Source organism: Tyto alba, unplaced genomic scaffold (genome assembly GCF_018691265.1).
Source record: "Tyto alba isolate M040663 unplaced genomic scaffold, T.alba_DEE_v4.0 Super-Scaffold_1000006, whole genome shotgun sequence".
Lineage (NCBI taxonomy): Eukaryota > Metazoa > Chordata > Aves > Strigiformes > Tytonidae > Tyto > Tyto alba.
Genome location: NW_024881272.1, coordinates 32,445,821 through 32,468,394, shown reverse-complemented (window position 1 = coordinate 32,468,394; position 22,574 = coordinate 32,445,821). Strand labels below are relative to the sequence as shown.

At 39.6% G+C, this 22,574-nt stretch overlaps 1 protein-coding gene across 4 annotated transcripts in view; it reads right to left on the bottom strand.

Moving 5' to 3' along the window:
- Window positions 1–22,574, bottom strand: part of PATJ (PATJ crumbs cell polarity complex component) — a 154,955-nt gene that overhangs the window by 66,047 nt on the left and 66,334 nt on the right. For all 4 annotated transcript variants that reach the window (XM_042806676.1, XM_042806695.1, XM_042806687.1 and 1 more), the window contains exon 27: window positions 21,522–21,639. In XM_042806676.1, the coding sequence (XP_042662610.1) occupies window positions 21,522–21,639 (118 nt within the window). The remainder of the gene's footprint in view (window positions 1–21,521; window positions 21,640–22,574) is intronic.

The window sequence follows — 22,574 nt, the reverse complement described above, 5'->3', positions numbered from 1 at the left end:
CCAAGCACGCTTGTACACGTTCATACACGCAGGGACAAGCAGATACCCCTGATTTTAAAATCAAGCCTCCCTTTGCAGGGCATGCTGTCTCCTCCCTGAACAACAGAAGGTTCTGGCTCTCACAAGCCCCACCTCCTGCAATTAAACCCTTCCAAGGGCTGGCCTCACCAGCCAGCCTTGCAGTGCAAATGATAACGCGCTATTCCCAGCGGTGTCCTTGCATTACTCATCCAATCTGCATACAAATATCCTTTGGGCCTCCAGCTGACTTCCTATAACACTGTAATCGTATTCTCTGTTTGCCTCTTAATAAGAATCTCATAAGATTATTTTAAACAAGTATTTACTGCTTAAACAAACGTGCATCTAAGGCATCTCCTTTTTAATGCCTTTTTCAGCTGGTTTGTTCTCCCCTCCAGCTGGTATCACTTTTCAGTTCTCTGCCTAGCATTGGGGAACCAGTTAGCATCTGCTTTTGCAAAGAATTCCATTATCTGCCTTCATTACTAGATACTTTACACAAGGCAATTGTAATTCTGTTGTTGCTGCATTACACATGGGACATGGCGTTTCTTGTTTTGGCACTACATGGAGTTGTTTCCACATTCGGCGACAATATGCCTATCACAACTTCTGCAAACATATCTCACCAACAATATTTAACTAGCTAAGGTTGCATCCAGTTTCTTTTAAAAATACTATACAGATGTAACATGAAGTCAAAGCACAAGTATATGCTTTAGTGATCACTCCTGCAATAATATAGCCCAGTTATATTAGCAGACAATTACATTTCAAATAGAAACCCTGGAAATGGAAGGCAACTGCTTTCAAACAATATACTATTATGCTGCTGCATATGTTTCCCTGCTTCAGCCGCTATTTGTATTATATTAAACAGAGAGATAAAAGAAATAAATGGGGACAATATGGTCAGGATATTGGAGTTTGCGTGATCTAGTATCGCAACAAATACACAATTTATCTGCACGGAAAAAGCAGACACCACTTCTCAGGAAGGCAAAAGGCTCTTTAAATTACAAAGATATATAAAGCACTTGCAAAGGACTGAGGAGCCTGTTTCCCAAACCTGCTGAAATCTCCAGTTAAATGAGCTGAAAGGGAAGAGGTGTTTCTTTTGAAAATGGTGTCTCTGCGTGATGCAAATTAGAGTCCATCTAGAAAGGTAAAAGGAGGAAAGAAAAAGCACTGTATGACTCAGCTAGGTGATTGGTTTTAGTACCAAATGCTCAATATTAAACTGTCAAGGCAAAATACAGGGAAAAGAAAGGGGTAAAAATGCCACAAAAAGAGATGACATGATATTTGTATATAGAAGGCGATACTGATGATTTTACATCCCTCTTACGTTACCTCAGATAACTATTAGCAACACATGCTGGCTTTTGGAGACTTTACAATGGTTTCATTTATCTGTCTGTGTTCATTTTAATGGTTTTAGCTACTATTTTTACCACATAGCACATAACATGGTTACAGTCAGCCTTCTCTGAGATTACTCTGCGCAGACAGTAGTGCTGCAGCATCACAACCACTGTTTTTCATTTAGTAATGATAGATATCAGAATGCAGCCAGCATTCACTACACAGAGCCAACCTTGCATATCAAACAACTAATTCCCTTCTTGATTTCACTATAAACATTAAACAAAAAAAAAAATGTAGGAAGTCCCTTGAAAGCTAACCCTAGAGCTGTGAGGGCAGCACGTCTAATTTACTGATTACAATTTACAAGAACCTAAATAAGCATATTGAAGAGACCATAATTGAACAAATGGGGTTTACAATTCTCCCACTACTAATAATATAATAAGCTTATTGTTTTAATCTTCCCACTAGCCCTCTATTCAGCTCCAAGGAGGCAGACAGTTCTTCAAACCTTATCTCAAAAGCGATGAACTCGTCTGTTTTTATAAGCTTTAAACTGAAAAACAGAGAGAAAAGAATTTCTGTAATGCTTTCATAAATTCCATAAAATCATTCCAATTCTCTCAGTGACCAGCATGCATGAGAAAAACAGGGCAGTTGCATTCAAAACTGGCAAATCTAAACAGAGGTCATGTTATGACCAGTGCCTCTCCTTTGGGCGGCAAGGGGAGAGGACAGAGTCCGCTGGGGTTCACATCTTTGTAAAGGCTGTTATCGCCAAACCTGTGGGCAGGGAGCGTCCCTGCAGTGGGATGGGGCAGCTATGGATTCCCCAACTGATCCAGAAACTCAGCACCCTCTACAGTCTCCCTTTGACAGCCGCACCATCCCTTTGGTAACACTTTGCTTCACCTACGCCATTTAGAAGTCATTCACCAAAACCCATGTGATGATTTTCAGAGAAAAATAAACCCCTGCCTTTCTGTTATTTTGCACGCTTCAGTTAATGCTCCCACCCCATGCCCAAGACTACAAGGAAGAAAATAATAAATTAATAAATAAATAAATAAGAGCCCCATAGCTGTATCTCTCCCCTTCCTCTCCACAATAAATAAATAAGCCCCATACAAGTCACCCAAGCTCCAGTGAAAAACAAGCGTGCACTAAACTGAGACAATATTCTTCAATATTCTTACCCTGACTTGAAGACTGCTGCTGGTTTTTTTGTCTTTTTTTTTTTTTTGGTGAAGGATCGAGGCTATTATTTGGGATCTCCAATTTTCTTCTCTGCTAACTGCTCCTTTCAGGTCAGGCTCCCATTCCATTTTGCTCCTCTCGTGCCATAAAGACACTTGCAGCAGCTTCTCAGCTCACACAAGAAAACTTTCCTTCTCCTCCAATGCTTTCCTTAAATCCCACCTGTCCCTCACATCACACTTTCTACAGCAGAAAGTAAAAATGTCTGCTAGTGATTTTTAACTAAGAAGGATATAATGAGAGTCTCCACAATCCACTTCAATTACCATTTCATTTTGTTCCTGTGAGCAGTTGATATTTAGAGTTACCGTTAATTTTTTCATCCTATAATCAAGGAATCATCACAACCAAAAAACAACAGCAGAGAGAAAAGTGACATTTAGCCCTGGCTGAAAACCAGGGTAACTGCAGTCTGTAACATCAGGAAGCATCTCCAATGCTTGCGCCATCTCATGTCAATATTTTGAACAAATGGAGTTCTTGCCAACAATTTTTTTTTCCTTATTTCAGGCCCAAAGCTTTATTCTAAAGCTGCAGTTTCTTTATACAACATTTAAGTTCTCTGAGGATGAGATACTTTATGTTTTGCTTTTTAAATTAGATGACAAGGACATGATGAGTCTATTCATACCAACGTTTATCTGAGATCTTTAACACTTTAGAAAGTAGATTTAGTAGAGTGTGGTAAGCAGAGCATCCTGATGCTAATAATTGCTGATTATAAGGGAATCTGCCCTCCCCTGCACACAATACTTCCACTCATTTGCCTTTCAAATGATGCATTAACCCTCATCAGAGCGCTTGGGTTTCCTCAGAAGTGACCTCCTCTGGGTGCTGTGATCTTGCAATCAGTCACTGCAGTGGAGCACTGATGCTGAGCTCAGAGAGCCCCTGCACCAGCTGATGATCCCACAGCCTTACTGGCTTGGGAGGAACGGACTGGCAAAAGCTGCCCATGTGTTTCTTGCCCTGGGACTGATAAACTGGTGGTTTCCTCTAGATAGAAGCCACACCAAATGGGCTAGCGGTTGGAGCATCATACCACCACTAGTTATTAAATACAAAGAGCAACAAAAACATTTTTCTTTTGATAAAATCCGCTATGAGGATACAAGTAGTGATATGCAAAAATATATCACATCAGGGTCGATGTCTGGGCCTAAAAAAGGACCAACTGAAGGCATTTTGAACTAATGACATCCTTAAAATGTGAGGTAGCCTCAAAAGACAGCTGCTGTAGACCCCGTTTTTAAGCTGTTCAAAAGATAAGTGAGAAAAGTCCTGTAAAAAATGCTCTACTGTATAATATTGCGGTATGTGATATTGTACCATGCAGTTTAGGTCATCTAAGGCCAAAATACTGCAGTCCTCAGAGTTTCCCAGCCCACTTGGTGGTGATGGCACCGAGCAGCCCGGAGATAAGGCTCAGTTATCACAGCCGCCAGGCTCGCTCACGCTGCACCTCCCAAGAGGAAAACAGTCATGCTCCTGCTCTGCTGAGGCTTGCCTACCATAGCTCTCTGGGAAGCTAGGATATGTTAACAGTATAAGAACATTAGAAAATACTGATTTCCATCTGCGGCCTCCAGGAAATTTGAAATAGCTTCAAACGCACATTGCTTGCACTTCTGGCCTGCTGCACAGCACCTATCGCCTGGCGTCGACGTGCCCAGCGAGCGCCAGTGATCTGCAAGGATGCACGAGGTGCACACACAAAATCACATTCCCAGATGCTGTGACAGACGATGTTTTAACGACCCATTTTACAACGCAGTTTTGGGAAGGAAAAAAAAAAAAAAAAAATCTCACAATTGGGATAGCAATTTCTTTTCTAAGCTGCTCTTTCTGGTAGGAGCAGGTTTTCTGGTTTGCTCCTGATTGCTCTGCTAGGATCTATAATCTATTCCCTACATTTGTATCTGAAAGCTGCTCATTCATTTGATTGAAGAGCAAGGGTGTCTGAGACCGAACAAAGAATATTGGGGAACTCTAATCCATTGCTTTTCTGCTTGGTCTCAACACGAACAAATGAATATTGTGAACATTTAAATTCTTCCTCCCTTGACAGTAATACAGTGTAACTTGATCTGACAGGGTTTCATCTTTAAATAATGATGTTCCCACAAAGCGACTGGCACAGTCATTATCTTGGAATCTTTCTCTACTGAGGCTAATTAAAGAGAATGGCATCAGACTATTGTCAGAAATGGAAAGTTTGTTACCTAACGAAGGCTTTTAGGGACCCGAGCATCAACTTTCCCAGTGATAAGTACTTGTGAAAGGCAGAGGACACCTCTCAGAAGCCAAGGTGATGAGGCAGTTCTCTCATAGTGATTCGTTCTTAATTTAGGAACCTGCAATGAGAGCCTGAACCTCCTCCATCTTAGAGCGGGATGGGATAAGAAAATGGGGAGATTTTTGGACTTAATAATAAAGACTTTTTGACCAGCAAACATAACTTGTACTGATGAGCCCAAAGATCTATAGAAAATTCTTAAAGGAAGGTCCCCAGGAAAATTGCCACCATTTGTGAAATGTAGGGAAAAAATGCACATAAAGCTTAAAACAAAACTGTTGCACTTACAAGCCATAAAAATAAAAAAGACTAAGGAACTGGTTGTGGAAGAGTAGGTGAAGAAGAAGAAATGATACTGTGCAGCTGGGACAAGAGATGGTGGAGAGGAGATGGCAGGAAGAGTGTCCCAACCTAACATTTGCTCTTCCCAACCTGATCATTTGCTTTGCCATGCCAGCACAGCCTTGCAACATAACAACGCTACATTAGTGTGACTTGACAATGCCTAAATTAAATTTTTGGATTAAAAAACCCCACCAAAGTAGTTTAAGTTTGCTTGTACAGCAATTTTTAAATATGCTGTGACAGTGATTAAAAAGATTAAAGTTGGATGAGTCATCTGGGACTGTAAAGCCCAGGAAAATGCCCACAGAGCTGTGCTAGAAAATACAGTGCAAGTCTTAACAGCGAAAAGACCCAGGAAGATAGATGATGATCATTTACTTTAGTTGTGATTTAATTCAACAGTGATCTTAATGACAAATTTTAATCCCCTTTAATATTTTTAGTTTTTAGTTATTTTGCTAGAGATTGATTGTAACTAGTTAGTTACTACAAAAATACATTTAGCTGCAACAGAAGATTGTATTTACGTTGTATAATCCTTCTTTAGGCCAACTATGGGGATAAAATGCTATATAAGTATTTAAGGAAATATAAAATTCACTAAACATTTGTTGAAGTGCTCAAGATTTATCATGTATGTCAGATATTGTGAACAATATTTCTTCTATGCTATGTATTTTTCTTAATATATACTGTTTGTATTTGGACAGAAGTTAGAATGCAATTAAAATATAAGCAACAGCTTTGTAATAAAAATATTTCATACAAATATGCCATTGTGATTAATAACAAAAATGTTTTTATTGAAATGTTTCCATTTAAAACTGGAATATTAAACAAAAGCATTGCTATTCTCACAGTAGATAATGGAGGTTCTATGGTGATCAAAACCATTTTTAAATGGTCTAATTTCCACTTTGCCCAAGGTTTCCTTTTGTCTGTCTTTGGGCCTTCACGAACACCTAGTTAACGATAAACACTGTGCAGTGACCTCGGAGGAGGTTCTGCCATCACACCATGGCCACAAACACTTCCATAATTTTCCAACTGACAACTCTCAACTTCACACTCCTAATTTTTATTCACAGACGAGAAAAGAAAAATATCCTTTTTCAGCTCCTAACAAGTTGTTCAAGTTTGATAAGCTATTTTCATTCCCACTGAATTAGTTGAATAAGCTGTAGAGAGAATAGGTCTTTGTTTCAAGCTGCTGAAGAAAAAGTCAAAAGCTGGATTTTTACTACAGTCAGTTCTGGGTCCAGATTTCTCTCAGTTCTCTGAGTGCACGCATACTTTTTCCGAATAGTTTTTTTCATTGAAATTATGCTAATATGTTAGAGTATGCTCAGATCTTTATGTAGATTGCCATTTAAAACTTACAGTGCATGTTAAAAGCAGAAAATGTTCCATTTAAATTAAGCGCAAATCCAATTTAAATAAAAAAGCAGCTTAATATTAAAAAAGATGCATATCCAGCTTTTAGAGGACATAAGGTGATAGTACATACTCCACACACAGAACAGACCTAACCAGCCCTGCAACACTGTTTAGTATTGTTTATCTCCTCTGGTTTTTTTTTTTTTTTTTTTTTTTATAATTTAGGCAGCTATACAGAATCAATATTTTGCTAGGTTCATACCTGGTTAGTCTTTCATCAAACTGATTACAGCTCCTCAAACACAAACTATCTGATCACTTTTAGGATCCTCTGTGCTTTTGCACAGGACACTGGAACCAGACTCTGTAATTCCCCAGAGCTGCTGAGAGGTCTGTCAGCTACCTGAAGGCCATTCCTGCACTGCGTTTGGTGTGCTACCTATGCCCACCTCACACTACACACTTCTGGATATGAAGCCAAGAAACAAAATATTAAATAAGAACCACCAGGCCAGCCCACCCCATACCTCCCTGAATCATGTAATGCTCCTGCAGAGCCAAGAAATTTCAAGAGAGGTAAGTCTGGGTTGGTTCTAGGTCCTGTTTTTTTGAGCTATCAAATCTCACTTGAGTAATTTTCAAGCTTTTTACAACATCAAGTAATGCTTGGAGGCTCTGTTTGTTTAAGCATAAACATGAGTTTCCGAATGTCATGGCTCACCTTTGATTGCTGAGGTAAAATGAAAAATGACTGCAACATCCAGCAATGCTGAAGACTACCAATTTTTGTGCCTTAAAACAAGACAAATACATACCTATAATTTTTCTTTAAAGCCTCTTCTATTAATAAAAACCCAATAATAATTATTCTACTATATCTTTCTGTATCTTCAGCTATGATGTGTATATTCCATTTATGATGTCTAATGTATTAATCATAGTATTACATGTAAAACAGGTACACAAGCTAGCGGTGTAGCCACCGCTGGGCAACTGTTGGCTTCAAGTCCAAGAGACCTGCAGCTCAGCAGACAGACGCCTACTCACACATCTCCAAATGAGGTTTCTGATACACAGCTTGTCTCTCCCATGATTAAGAGGGTACTACTGGCAACCTCTGGTAACATTAATCCACAGGATCCCTTTGCCAAGCCAGCCACTGAGCTACAAGACTCAGCCAAGAGCAAGCGCCAGTGTGCTCCTGTCTTTAACACAGCCTCATGTTCCCCTCCCATTTCAGGAGAAGCAAAGTGCAGCTCCCCTCTGTGTGCTCTGGTTTCTCATCAGCCTGGTCCTGGCAGAGCTGTGCAGAGCAGGACTCGCACAGCCCGTGCCTTCTTACCACTTGCTTCGCACTCCGCCTGCACGCTTCATGGCTGGGGTGGTGCCTTAGCTCAAGCTGCATCCCGAAGTGAAGACCTTTTCCAGCCTTATGGAGAAAAGAAAGGAACCCACAGCACAGCACTGATTTTAGATCATGGGTTTAGCCTATGAGAAGTCCCACATGAAGCGGAGCTGAAGAACGTCTTCCCTCCCTCCTCTGTTCAAGCCATCTCTCGTGCTGCTCAGACTCCTCTGTGAGCCTGTGCAGGTCACCAACCCACCAGAAAACCATTCCTCTTCAGTGGTGGAGCAGTTCTGTGCTGAGTGAGTGAGTTGAACAGGCCGAGAAAGGGAAGACTCACAAGCACCCAAGTACCATAAACAACTAGGGAAGGTGGGAGCAGATACAGACAAACAGTGCTCCCCCTTTCAGCTCGCAGTTAGATGGTCTCAAATTGTGGAGCTTCAGCCTAAGAAACAGCAGAACATTCAAGGAGGCTGACAAAGTGAACACTTCTCATATAGCTGAACAACTAAAATGCAAACTTCCAGGCTGAAAACATACCATTTGATTGATGCTATTATGCCGAAAGAGAAAGGCAACAACCAAATAAAGAATTAACTTGAATGTCTGTTCTTAAAATGAGAAAGCAAGGGTTTATTACTTGGAATAATTTTAAATTGTCCTATGTGATATAAACTGAAAATAAGTATGTACACTGTGTTAATAAGAACACAGATTTTTCTACCACTGAAAGCATCAGTCAGACAGCAACTCCTGCATTTACACAGCCCAACTGCCATTTTCCTTTTCCATTAGGTGGAATCTTTTCCGTTAGGGGGAATCTGGGCATGGATCTGGGAATGGATAACAATTCCTTCCCACACAAAAACCCCCATTTAATATTGTGAAATCATAAGAGTGGTATACTCTCCATAAATAAGGCATACATCTTATTTAACCAGCTGTCTTGAGAGCCTATTCAAGAAGTTAATCAGGTTTACACTGCACTTATGACATCATAAAACCTGACAGACTTGATTAAATAAGACAATATTTTGTATCAGAAATTCTATTCTGATTGTTTTAAATTTCTCCAATGGACAGAGTCTAGCAGACCTGTTTTCTCTTCCACAAAGAATAAAATAAAAGGATTATGGTCAGACACCTTTGCTTATATCACATTTCAAATAAAAAGTGATAAGCAAGGCATTCGTTTCTCTGCAGAAGAAAAAAAAAACACAAACAAGCGAACAGCATGTTCTAACAGATTTTTTTTTTAGTACCAAAATATGTTATTAGGTAACAAATAGCTTCTCTTTAATGTATTTAATGAAATAAAGATATTAATGCATTAAGCTTTGGGCATTTTTTAAATGAACACAATTATAATCAGGAAATTGATGATGTATGTGAACAGAGACTTGCAATATGTCAGACAGTCTCTCTTTTCCTTCTGGCAAAAGAAATCCATCTCCAAGGATTTATCCAAGAGGAAGAGCTAAACGGATAAATTTCACTATATTAAAGAGACTTACTTTTTCCACTCTGACTGGAGGAGGAAATCAACTAAGAGAAAGTTAAAAAACAAATGCTTGTGGGAAAAATAAGAGTGGGGTATGGTAGTTTTTACAGTAATTCTTTTGGGTTGATATTCAACTGATTTTTTTTTCTCTTGGGGAATTTAGCCTTCAAAAGGGATGATTCAGATGCATCCATGACTTGCTCCTCAGGAATAAGCACTGTCTTTTGGGTAAGCTGGAACTCTACGGATCCTGCTTTTTACTTTATTTTATTTTTAAATGTAAATGGCCATCTAACCCCTGGAAACCATGGCACGGTGCTCCAGAAGGCACAAGATGCTTTGTGTATCTTACAACAGATGGCTAACCAAGACATCCAACAGACGGTAACCAAGCCAGAAGAGATGGCAGGTCTTCTGAACTGCAGTCCAGGGGTTATGCTCCAGTGTTTATTAATTATATTTTAATCTGTTAATATAAATTAACTCTAATATGGTAAATAATTTTATTCTGTTTTCCCATAGGGACAAAGTTTATGCAGTCATACCCTGTGCAATTCAAGCTCCAGCCCCAAAACCTTTGAACCTGCTAGCCAATTTGAAGCAAATGTGATGGCGGACTAGGGGTCTCAAAGGTACTATAAAAGGTTCATGAAAATAGGCAGCCATGGAGAGCAGAGAAACCTGATAAATACCCTGACTGGGGGAAAGGCTTCGGTGTGAGATCACACTTTATTAAAGCGTCAAAGAATTCACAAGAGAGAAACCCCTTAGAAATGCTCCAGCCACAGGAAAAGCTTAAATCGGAGCTCACACCTTCCTCGACACTCAAGTCAGTCAAACGGGAGACACAAATCTGTAGGAATCCAACTTCATTAGCTGCAGTACTCACAGAAATACTTGTTAAAATCTTCACAACTCTGCACTCAAGTCCTAGGTGGAGGCAGCACAGAGAGCACCCAACTAATACCTCTGTCCTCCCCTCCAAACGTCTCTTCTGCATCTCTCCAGGCAAAGAACAGAAATCAGCCAAAAAGGAGAAGGGGAAGGTCTGCCAACACACGGCTATCAGGGGACAGGGAGGACAGGATGGAGCAGATGTACCGACTGGCTGCTCTGCAGACCCATCCAGGGACGCCGAAAGGGTCAGCCCGTTGCTTTGCTCCGATGCCAAGAGCCACCCGCTCGCGCTGCCAGCAGCTGCTGCGGGTGCTGCTCGCTCTGCCCTTCCGAGCCAGCACTCTCCCTGACACGTGTCACTGTGCAAGTCCTACCCATTTACAACACCACAATATGCCTCCTGCATGCACAAAGGAATGACCACATCGTTCTGGCCCTGAAAGGCTTCGCTGAACTCCCCATTCCTCACAAAATCCCTTTCAACCTCTTCCTCGGCCTTCGCTCGTAAGCTGCCCATGCTCATCCTTGCATACAGCTCAACTTACTCCCTCGTCCATCACATCCCAGTCTCATCTCATTTTTTTCCCCTTCTGCTCTTCTCCCAGCCCTTCAGTGATACCTCACTACATATCATACTGTCAGGCTCTTAACTTAATGGCTTTCTTCCCTTGAAAAACAGTATTAAAAAAAAAAAAACAACACATCTTCTGTACTTCTAACAACTCAATCCTGAAATGAGCTCTTGCTGTAAAATTACTGTACTATTTAAATGTATTAATGATACACAACAAAATGATACTGTATAAATCCTCAAACAACCTGTCATATCCCTAAGAGAATAATAGGTTACAAAATGGAGGAAAGTACAGCCAAACCTTATGGGGTTTAAACCAGAATTTTTTGCCAAACACTTGAAAGAAATATAGTTTCTGGTTCAGAACACGGTTTCCATTAAGGTGTACAATTCAGTGCAGAAAAACGTCCAGAGTTGAAGGTCCGAGTCACAGGTGAGCCTGGCACAGGGAGCAGGAGGGTCCAGCACCAAGGGAATCTCATCCCTCCTCCTCCTTCCCTGGGCATCCAGCCGCTCTGCTGCGGGCGAGCGACCCACTGAATGCTCTACAGAGCAGTCCTGGCTCCACAGGACCAGACAATTCTGAGACCATTACACACACTAGTAGTGTAGGATACAATTTGCTGTTGTTTTAAGGTACAGCAAATGCTGCTGCTTGCTGTTTACTCCCAGAGCACCTGGAGAGATGGAGACTTAGTAGCATAATATCGTTAAGAACCATTTGGATGGTGTAATCCCTCTCTGCTCTCACAAGCACAGTGTAAAGAGCCATAAGTTAGCTCCACATGCATGTGCACACACAAATGCCTTGTGCCTTCACACTCTGTCATTTCCATCCAAATTCCTCCCAATTTAGGTATGTGGTTCAAATCTAAGTAACAGCACATTACAAGTATGGGAACTTATGTTCAGTATCCCGTAATATTCCCAGGACCATCACACCATGGAAATGACGACTTCCCACCTCCCTTTATAGAAGATCTGGTTCAGAATACCACTTACATTTAACATTTACAGGTCAAAAAATGCTACTTAAGCTTACAGTTCTGACATCGCAGATAAAACACGTAAGTATCTATAAATATGTGATTGCTAATGCACTTGGTTTTCAGTTAAGGGATATAAAAGAACCTCTAAAACTACCTAAAGCATTTAAACAAATGAACAAACAAACAAAAAACCCCCAGCTCTTAAAAGCATTTGGCATCTACAGAAGAATTACAAACCGGTATGACAAAGTCAAGGTTTACCAATCCTGGCTTTAGACAATGTCCAGAATTTACCTGTAGCTCTGGCCCCTGGCAGTAACACACTCACCACCTGAACTGGAATCCCCAAATGCAGCTCGCTCAGCTGCCGCTGCTGGGACAGCAGTGGCTCCTGGTGCTGTACTGGCCTGCCTGCATAAAGACGTGCAAAGGAGCAAGGTCCTCCTCTGCACTCAAGCCCTGTCCTTCCCCCAGACCAAGACCCTAAACAGTCCCCTTACCTGTCCTACTCTCATGTTGCACGTTCTAACTGACAAGCCCCATTAAATCACTTTGCTCCCCCCCTTCTCCCTTACCTTCTCAAAACAACCCCAGAATATGATGCCAACTCCGAGATGCCACCGGTCAGAGGTACCTGACGTGCCACCTGCCTCTTGGAAACGCTTCCCCGGCCACCGAGGTGAGCTGGGCTGATGGGTGTCTCGACAGAGGTGCTCACCCCCCGCCACGGGGGAGCACAGGGGGGGCCCATGCAGAACGGGCGCAATGGCTACGGGCGCTGCCCACGCAGAGGGCTCCGTCCAGAGAGGTGCCAGCGCAGCCCAGGGCCCTCGGTTTTGGAGGATTATGCTCCTCAGACCTCCACTCCATCTCTGCCCAGCACGCGTCCACACACGTGTGCACTTTCAACATTCACAGCAGCAGAAATGTACCGTTTCCTTGATGATCCCCCAAAACTCACTGTTTTAACATTTCCTCTAATAAATTGTTTGGGAAGCAGAGACAGAGAAGCACAAGACACGATCTCTGAGCACTGACGCAAACAGATACGTCCATCATTACACTAATAATAAAAGGCTCATTATTACTTCTGGGGTGGCAGAAAGAACTACCTGCCCTTTAGCCAGTTGCCACAACATCTCTTCTAATTTCAATATGGTAAAATATTTTATCATCAAATTCAAAATACGAGATGTTCATCTGATGCAGACAGTCTTTTATACACACACACACACACATATATATGCAGATGTGTATACAAATCTCCTTCCTAATGTCATTAGCTTGCAAGTAGTTTTCAGTATGCATGTGGCCACTACAAGGCATAAAGCCAATTTTTAATAGTCTGTCCCAGTGTACTATAGCTAGCATACCTACAGATAAATATTCTGGATTGCTCTTTAAATGCCAGCTATCCTGATAAAGAGCAACTACATACCTGCTCAAGGCAGAAGGTAAATTGATGACTAGCCTCTAAGCCACTACACTGAATAAGGGAGAAACAAGACATAAGACTGAGAAGCAAAAGATAACTTCAACTTTCTCAAACAGTTAAAGAAGTTATTCTGGACAGCTGTCTCAATTACTGCAATACTGTGGAAAACTAGGTAACATCTGTAAAGAATAAAATTATTGTCATTTAACATTTTTACTTTCCCTTCTGTTAGAGGCTTACTTCTACTACATATTTGTAGCAGCTACTGCTTAAACCAAGCAGACCATTTTGGAACAGAGCTATTATGCAAATAATCTATTCTATAATCTACCTAAAAGCAATGCTGTGCTAGTCTGGACAAGACATGATGCACAATACAGTTTCTCTCTCTCTTTTTTTTTTTTTTTTTTTTTTTTTGTGCAGTGGAACAACATAATTTATGATGGTAATGACAGAAGATATTCTCCAATCTAAAAATCAGACATTCAAGAATATAACACATAACCACCTTTTATGGGCTACTGTTTGCCCTTCATTTGTTTATTTAAATATTTGCATCCTTTTTCTATATTTTTAGTTGCAAGTCATTGCAGTGATACTGTGTTCTTCAGTGAGAGCAATATAAAGATCTGCTTGTATTATCCTCTCTTAGCAAGTTTGTACAGTGATACCTGTGTATGCAGATTTATACCACAGAGATTATCTTCTATCTGCAAGTTATATGAAATTACTTATCTGTAACACCCGAGTAAGATCAAAGATCCCAAACAACAGAAGCCACCTGCACCATGCCTTAGACAATGTAATAACCTTACAACGTCAAATCAGTATATTTCATGCCTAGCATTTTAATGCTATTCTCTGGATACCTGGTTTGTGTTGGAAGAAAAGATCATACCTAAGAACAAATGCAATCTAAAGCAATATTTAAAGATTAGATTATCCTTCATTGCAAATAGCTCATTTGTTTACTATCACATTGCTTTATTCTTGTTTTGCCTCCTTATACCATGAAAATGCTGAATATTCAGTTTAGATTCCCCAGCAGCTTTTTATTTTAGTCTAAAAACATTTACCTAACACATTCTTAACAAGCAAAGTGAAGAAAATTCAGCCATCTGTCTCTACATTACAATAACAGTTATGGAAGAGTAGATTATTCTATATAGCAAGAAATTTAATGCTAGGAATTCTTATACTTAAGCACTGCGTGCTCATGTCAGTTTTGTATATAAGAATGTTGAACACCAACATACACACATTGATTTGTAAGCAAACACCAGAGAAAATATTTTAAAGATATTAAATGCATTCAATATTTCAATCATGCTATATGTCCATGCTTCAAACTGAGAAAAAAAAGACCTGTGCTATTATTTTCTTACCTCCAGCACTTCACTAGTTCTAAATTATCACTAAAAATACTTAAAATGACTTGCTGGAAACAAACACAATACAGAGATAGATCTGAATCCTTACCTGGGAAACCCCCTTGTACCATTGCTGTACCAGCATGTACTTCAAGATATCTGCATTCCTGACAAACATTCAATGCTGTAAGCAGCTCAAATCCTCATCATACACAGACTCAGTGCTTGTCTTTCTTCTGACGACCTTGGGCCTATTTTTCTGAGATTTTTCTCTCCTTAAGGGCAAACCGTCTGCCTGTTTCTATTATGAGATGCCATCAATTATATTAATTTCAAGCTACCCACAAGCTAACAGTTACATCTGCCAGCAGATGAAAGCTGCCTATGAAAGTATGCAGGGAGAAGCAGATCTCTGGTTTCCCACATCTGACCCACTGATGCTCTACGGCTGCTGTTTGTGCACTGGCTTACTCTGCCAGCATTCGAATGACATCTCTATCCCCAAACACGAGCCACCTCAAATGTTTGTTTATACCGCTGTTAGCTGCAGGTACTATCACGCTTAATGACCCACTGCATGGCAAAGTAGCAGTTAATAGACATTTATTTATCTAAGCATCCTTTTCATGCAAGCTACAGGGGTTAGAAACGAATTTCTCTTAGTCAAATGGCTTCATTAAATGTGTTATTTTCCAATGCTGCAAATCTTGCAGTTTCCCAACACTGATACGTGTTCATGGCATAGGGCTTGGTTGGTTTTTTTTTAATGTTAGAAAACAAAACCAATCTGTCAATATAAGCATAAGAAAGATTCAAACTTCATCATAACTTGTATTTTGCTGAAACCCTAAACAAGCAATATTAGTTTTACTGCAATGAGTGCTGAAGGGAAACATTGAAAAGACTCAAAATCCTTCATTTAGTAATTAAAAAAAGCAAAGATAAAATCTCTCTCTAAATTTATAAACATACTTAGTTATTTTGGGAAGTTCTTACTAATTCTCTATTCCAAGTGCTACATTTAAAACAACTCAAAATACTCAGTTATTTTGTTAATACCATTAATTTGTTAATTTTTAAAGTTAATTATCCTTTCTTTAGAATATGTATCACAGCACACACAAAGCCATCTGTTCAGTGCATTATGTACAAGCACACAGTAAAACATACGAGAAGTCCCAGCTGCAATTTTACTATTAATTCATCAAGAATGTAATTTCCTTTTGCGATACTTCATCAGACGATGAGAACTGTGCATGTTATTCAGAAACACAGTAAAAAAAAAACCCGAACCAGCCCAATAACAAAAACCCAGACTAACCCACAACCCCAAACTACAATCACATCAACATCATAATCTATCCTCATGTGGCACAACAGCTTGTGAGTCTGCCCAGCACATACAGCCCTTCTGGATCTGATATTGTGGGTGGTTACAAAACTTACATATTTTAGCTAATTATGGGTCAGAACAAGAATGGGAAAAAAAGATTAATGGGACAGAGTAACATTAAGTAGAGATTAACACAAAGCTAAGAAATGAAAGTGACTGCTCTATTCGTCTGATCCCAGCTCTTGCATGTTCTTTGGAAATCCACTTGTTCCTATATTTAAGAAAATTAAATACTTCAATTACTAATTTTTCAGTATTTTATTTTCATAAAGCTTGAAGCATTTTTCCAAGCTACATCTTACTCTTTGAACATCATTCTCTATTTGCTGTTGATTGCAGTGACATCTATTGGAGAGGCAGTGTTTGGCTACACAAGCTGCCTCACCTGGAGATCAGTTTTCAGGTGTGTGCCCCCCCCCCCCCCAAATTAAAATAAAATTAAGAATGGCTTTTCCTTTGTTTTAGCACAGCTTTGCATAAAAGAGGCTCTAAACAGTCACATTCTCACAAATTATATTGATTTATCAGCAGTTTTGGTTTTATTTAGTCATTGTTAATAATTCTGGCATTTTTCCAAAGTGCCAAGGATTGTTTTCCCGTCTTTGCCCACAGCAGTACATAGACACTCCCTGAGGTCATTTATGCACCCCACATATACTTGACCATACTTTCTACAAAGTCTCAACTGAACTCTTTTCCTTTATTTTTGTCTTTTGTTTTTAATGAAAGCCACCACTCTCTCACGTGTGCACAGATATCACTGACACTATGGAAGCTGCTAAAAACCTTAGGTGGGATGTGAGCACTCTGTTCACATGCCCGAGAGCTTTCTCACCCCAGCCCAACCCTACCGAGACAACAGGCAGCGTGGGTTGGCTTGAACCAACCTACACACGTGAGTGCACACACACACTCTCCCCACTTGCTCCCTACGCAGCCACAGATTTATGGGGAACGCAGAGTAGAAATACTACAGTTGTTTTAAAATCTTTTGCTTTGGTAGAGAAACCGCCATTCCTCAAAATGCATTTTAGGAAGATAAATCATTATGCTTTCTTAGAGCTTCATTGATTTCTACATTATGTAGAGACAAAATAAAAGGAAGGGGGCATTATCATCCCCTTATTAGATACAGTTGAATATCCTTGCAGACAGGAAGTCTGAGCACAGCAGTATCCAGTCCATTATCTTAGCCACCTTTCACAAATTTGTTATTATTATCTATTTTTATTATTTTAAACTTATTTGAAACCAACCAGATCAATCTCAGTCAACTAACTAGACAAAGGATTTTACCAGTATATATAATATCAGCTGAAATTAAGGATTCCAGGTTCTTTCAACAGTTGTCTATTTAGTTTTCTTATAATGTTTTTTAAGGTCTTTCCCATTTAACTTACAGTTGCTTCAACTCAATCACAAAAGTATCTCTAAACTGTACAGTTATGAATGCCCCAAGGAAAACCTTACAAAACATTCCATTACAAACTACTCTGCCCATCCATTTCCTCTGCTTCTTTTTACTACTAACCCCTCATTATAGCAATAAGGCGCAACAGGGTGCACATTAGTCCATTAGCAGATTCTTAGTGCACACCTACAGCCATCCACCACTCAAGGAAAACACACCAATGCCTATTGAAGCAGTCTGTAGCACAGCTGCTTGTAAGTACAAATAGCTCCTTTATATGCTCTCCCCCCCTTTTATTTGTTTTGATTAAAAAAAAAAAAAATCCTATTCAAAACCTGATGTTTTTAAGGTTTGGGAAGCCTAAAAAAAATCTCTTCATGGAGAGCAACCTCCTCCAAAATAACATCTGCCATGGACAAGAGTTTCCAGCACGGGGAGGAAAAACTCTAAACTCATGTTGCAACATTTTCAGGTCTGTAAGATTAAGCATTTCTAACGGTCTTTTTGCAGCAGGATGCACACCCTGCAATTTTAACAAAAATATTTTAAAGTGTAAACTGAAAGCCTTAAAACAGCAAAGTCAAGGAAAAGAGTAAACAAAAATCACATCACATAGGTTTAGTGTTAAATACTGATAAAGGTTTGACAGTGTCACTAGAAAAAGAAATAAAACAAGAGGAAATACTATTTTCAACTTGCCTTCAAAGTCTAGCAAAAAGCTATCTAAGAACTTTGAAAATAATATTGGAAGTAACGGTGGTTCACATGAAACTGAAATACAGAGAAGCAGGAGGTCTGGAACTAAGGGTCTTGGGTACAAAACCGCACATTTGAAAAACAAACAAACAAACAAAACCAAACAAAAACATCTGGAACTTCTTTAAACTTCTTAAACCACAGAAACATGGAGGACTTCTGGAGTTTCTCTAAACTGAGAGCTACCTAGTAGTTCTATTCCCAACAAGGATTCACCCTATTTGGATCAAAAACAATATTTGAAAAGAAAAGGGACAACATCTACAAGAAATGACTGTTTGTTCCAACAAGTCAGCAATGAAAGCTACGTTTTCAGTGGTGGAAAAGCAGAAATAAAAAGGGAGCATTGTCAAAAGGCAAGTGGATTTAGATCCCACAGGGGAAATTAAATCAATACCAAAAGGTTATTCAGCCACTTTAAGGGGAAAACAGGCAAAACAGAGACTGTGAGGCAGTATGGATGGAACAGAAAGGAAAGAAAAATTTTCTGAGTATGACAGGAAGACTAACAAAGCTTTGCTTTCATTTTCAGTATGGGGAATGATGAAGGACATGGAGACAAAAGGTAAGAACATGGGTCAAAAGAAGTGACAAGCAAGTAGAAAAAATGTCAAGTGGAACAAGTAAAGTATTTCTGGAGTATGAAAGAAATTGATGAGCAGGTTCGTGACACTGCAGCTGTATTAATAAGAATGTTAAAAAATAAAATAAAATCCATCAGGAGCACAACCAGAGGACAGATTTAACAGCTGTGCCACCTCAAAATGCCCGCTAAGGCCTTCCATGCTATTGGCAGAGATTGAAAACTAAGGAAAAGAAAGAAGGAGAGGATACGACATGAATTTACCTGAGCTGACACCACTTCTTCCTTTTAAGATAACTTATCTTCTAAGTAGGGAAGACAAGAAATCTAGTTCACCTGTTCACTGAAGATCAGAAAAGTGGTGAGTTACAAAACCAGCAGAATGAGTAGGATACGTGGGTAAGAAGTAGACCAATATGAACAGGCAAGTGGACAGTGTTAAAAAGGTGAGTACTGGCCTGGGCTGAGGTTTCTGCGAAAGGTGCTCAAGAATCAGGACAGAAGTTATAAACATCAAGTAGCTCACAGAAGCAATACTGTACTGGAATTTACAGTGAAAACTTTGGTTTTTAAGTGATCACAGAAAATAGACTCTGTAAAAGTCCATTCCACAGCTGCCAAGATGCTTAATATCATTAAGTACACTTAGATCATTTCTAACATGCTTTTTACTTCAAGGGTTGAGGTACAAACTTAATTTAAGCTTCCTTAGCCTGTTTTTTACTTTAAAGAAACAGAATGAGGTGGGGGAGAAAATGGAAAACGCCTATCTTGGTTTCCCAAAATTCATGGGAAAGATGGCTGTTGCAAAATATTCAACTTCAGTCAGTAAAAAGGGCAGAGAGAAGGGGATTCATCTGAACAGATCTGCTTGCTGCTGCCAAATCTGGTAGGATTGATGAATTTAATATCAGAAGTAGCTTTACCTTTTCAGCTATTAGACTTAGCTGGCAGTATCATTAGGGATGGCAGGAGAGCTAAAAAATGACCAAGGCCATCAATAAGAAATTATTTCTGTGAAAAGTATTAACTTAGGTCTAGCAAGCACTTGGATTGAGGCATATCCAAATGAGGTAACTCAGCTGCCAGGATACTTATCAAATATATCTTTTAACTGGGAATTATAACTTTAATAACAAGCTGAAATCAGTTTGCTACAACTGAAGGTTTACAGAGTTGGTTTGAAAGCTGAAGATATATTCAGGCCAACATCCACAGAGTCTGCAGTCAGATGCTCCTCCCCACTCCCACTCCCCACAAAAATACTGAGAAGACCTTCTTGAGGTAACTATGTGGCATACTGCAGACAGATGAGATGAGAGACTCATTAAGGAGGAGTTCTGGAAAAATCTCAGTTGGTTCGAGAACTTGCAGCTTTCCCTCAAAGCAGCAAAGGCAGAGCTGAACATCCTGCTTCTGTGCCCCCATTACTGTTTCCATGAGAACAACCTTCCAAAATCCTCCTTGTCTCCACCAAAGCAGCCCTAAAAATGACAAACCAACTAAGCCCATTAATAATCTTGGTTTCAATGGCACACCATTGCCAAGGAAATCAGCAAGAGCAGCTGGAAGAGCTTTCCCACCAGCAGGCCCCAAGTTAGGAGCTTCCACTCTGAATGGGAGCCACGGTCAATTCAAGGTCAAAAGCTACAAAGGCATCCCTCTGCTTTGGCTTACCCATAACTAGGGCAAACAAAAACCTCTTCAAGATAAAGGATGATGCGAAAAATCACTGTAGCAAAAAATCCAAATCAAACTGCAACAAAAGCCCCACATGTATACTGATTTGCTATGAGAGTAAAAGGAGAAAAATATAAAAAGGTAACTAATTTTAGAAAATAATTTAGGATTCCTAACTGCAATTTTAGTATTCCTAAATATTTTTTTGGAAGATAAGTTATGGATAATAATATGCCGCTTATCCAAAGTTGTAATCTACAAAGCAGTATGCTGGAATCTAAGTCACGCTGCCGGAAAAGCTCTCAAGTTGCCCTGCACCCTACTGTTTAGGTCCCTACTCTTCCACATGCATATTGTTATAATTCATTGCAAAACCCAGAACTGGACAATTACAAAACCTTTCCCATAAAAGGTGCTACAAAAAAAGGAGATCCTTTTTTCAGTAGAGTACTGACTAAATCAGCAGGTTTTTCTTTTTCAAGGAAAATATCTTGTTTGAACAGCGTTGTCTGAAATCAACTGCAGGCTTTTCTGGAGAAGGACTATGTACCAGTGCTTCCCAGCCTATGCCTGCTCCGCTACCACTGCAATTATAACAGGAAAGAACAACATCTGCCTTTCACTGCTGACATGACTGCCAGAGCAAGTCCTCTAGACATTGCTCAGACATTCTTAGACTGAAAATAAATAGAGCCCTTCCTACATCTCTTCGGAAGAGCTGAGCCATAGGAGCCTGGCTGGGAAGAGAAGACTAAGATACAAATCAGTAGCCCTTGGTAAGAACAAGGTTGAGGATTAGATGCTATTGCCATACTGAGCACTACTTCCCATAATACAAGCAATAAGCGGCAGCTATGTTTATCACAATCTGATTGTGTTCCATAAATGTAATCTCACGTAATGATTGTGGCATTACTCACTCTCTGCACAAGCATCTTCATCCTCCTCTTCATCCACGTTAACTTCCTCTGCATGCAGCTTTTCAAGTGCTCTATAAGGAGGTGGCAATTTCATTGGAGGCGGAGCCCCATATTTTCTCTAACGGATTCAAAGACAAACAGTTACATGTTTTGTAACCTCCACACACAAGAAAAAAAATCCTATTGTCTACTGCACTCTGTATGTACATACACAGCATTTAATTACAATGCTAAATTCTGCAGCATAGGCTTTTTACACAAGAAATCAGTACAAGTGGCACTGACCATCAAAAAAAGAAAACACAACTGTGCATGCATGTTTACTTGTTGACAGAATACTTGTGTATCATCATAAGCATGGAAGTATAAACATTAATCAAGGGTTAAAAATCAACACTAAATTCTATTCCATTTCTCATTAGAGACTCAACAACAAAATTGTCTGGTACTGATAAAAGTCAAACTTTTAAATACAAAATAAGAACTCAGTCTCCTTAGTGCATCTACAAATATTTAAACATATCAGTTCATCTATATTTTGGCTTAAATTTAAAAGAGATTTTGAATTATAACTTATAATAAAATTCTATTACCTCACATAAATACAGGCAGCTCCTGTAATGATGAATATAGCGGCGCATAGCAGGTATAAAGAATGGGCTCTGAATCTAATGAAGGTGCTTGTCCGTCCGAGCAACCCTTTTTATAGCTCCAAGTAACTGGATTGTGCCTTAGCTTGCTACATGATTTCACTAAATTATGTTCAACCGTATCCCATGCAACCCCACTACTAATAGCAGGATGCACTTTAAAAAGGGAACACTGAGTACAATATGCCATTAGAGCAACCAGAATGCCGGTAATTAATTTCTTCTATAGCTGGGAAATACGACTCAACACCCAAACATCAAATGCAGAATAAAATTTTTCACTGTGTACAATGAAAGCTGAACCTGCATATTGATTTCTAAAACCTTGAGCCTAAATTTGTATAGAATAGTCTAACTAGCAAACTGCAATGCTAGCTACATAGAAAAACTTGTGAGATATCTC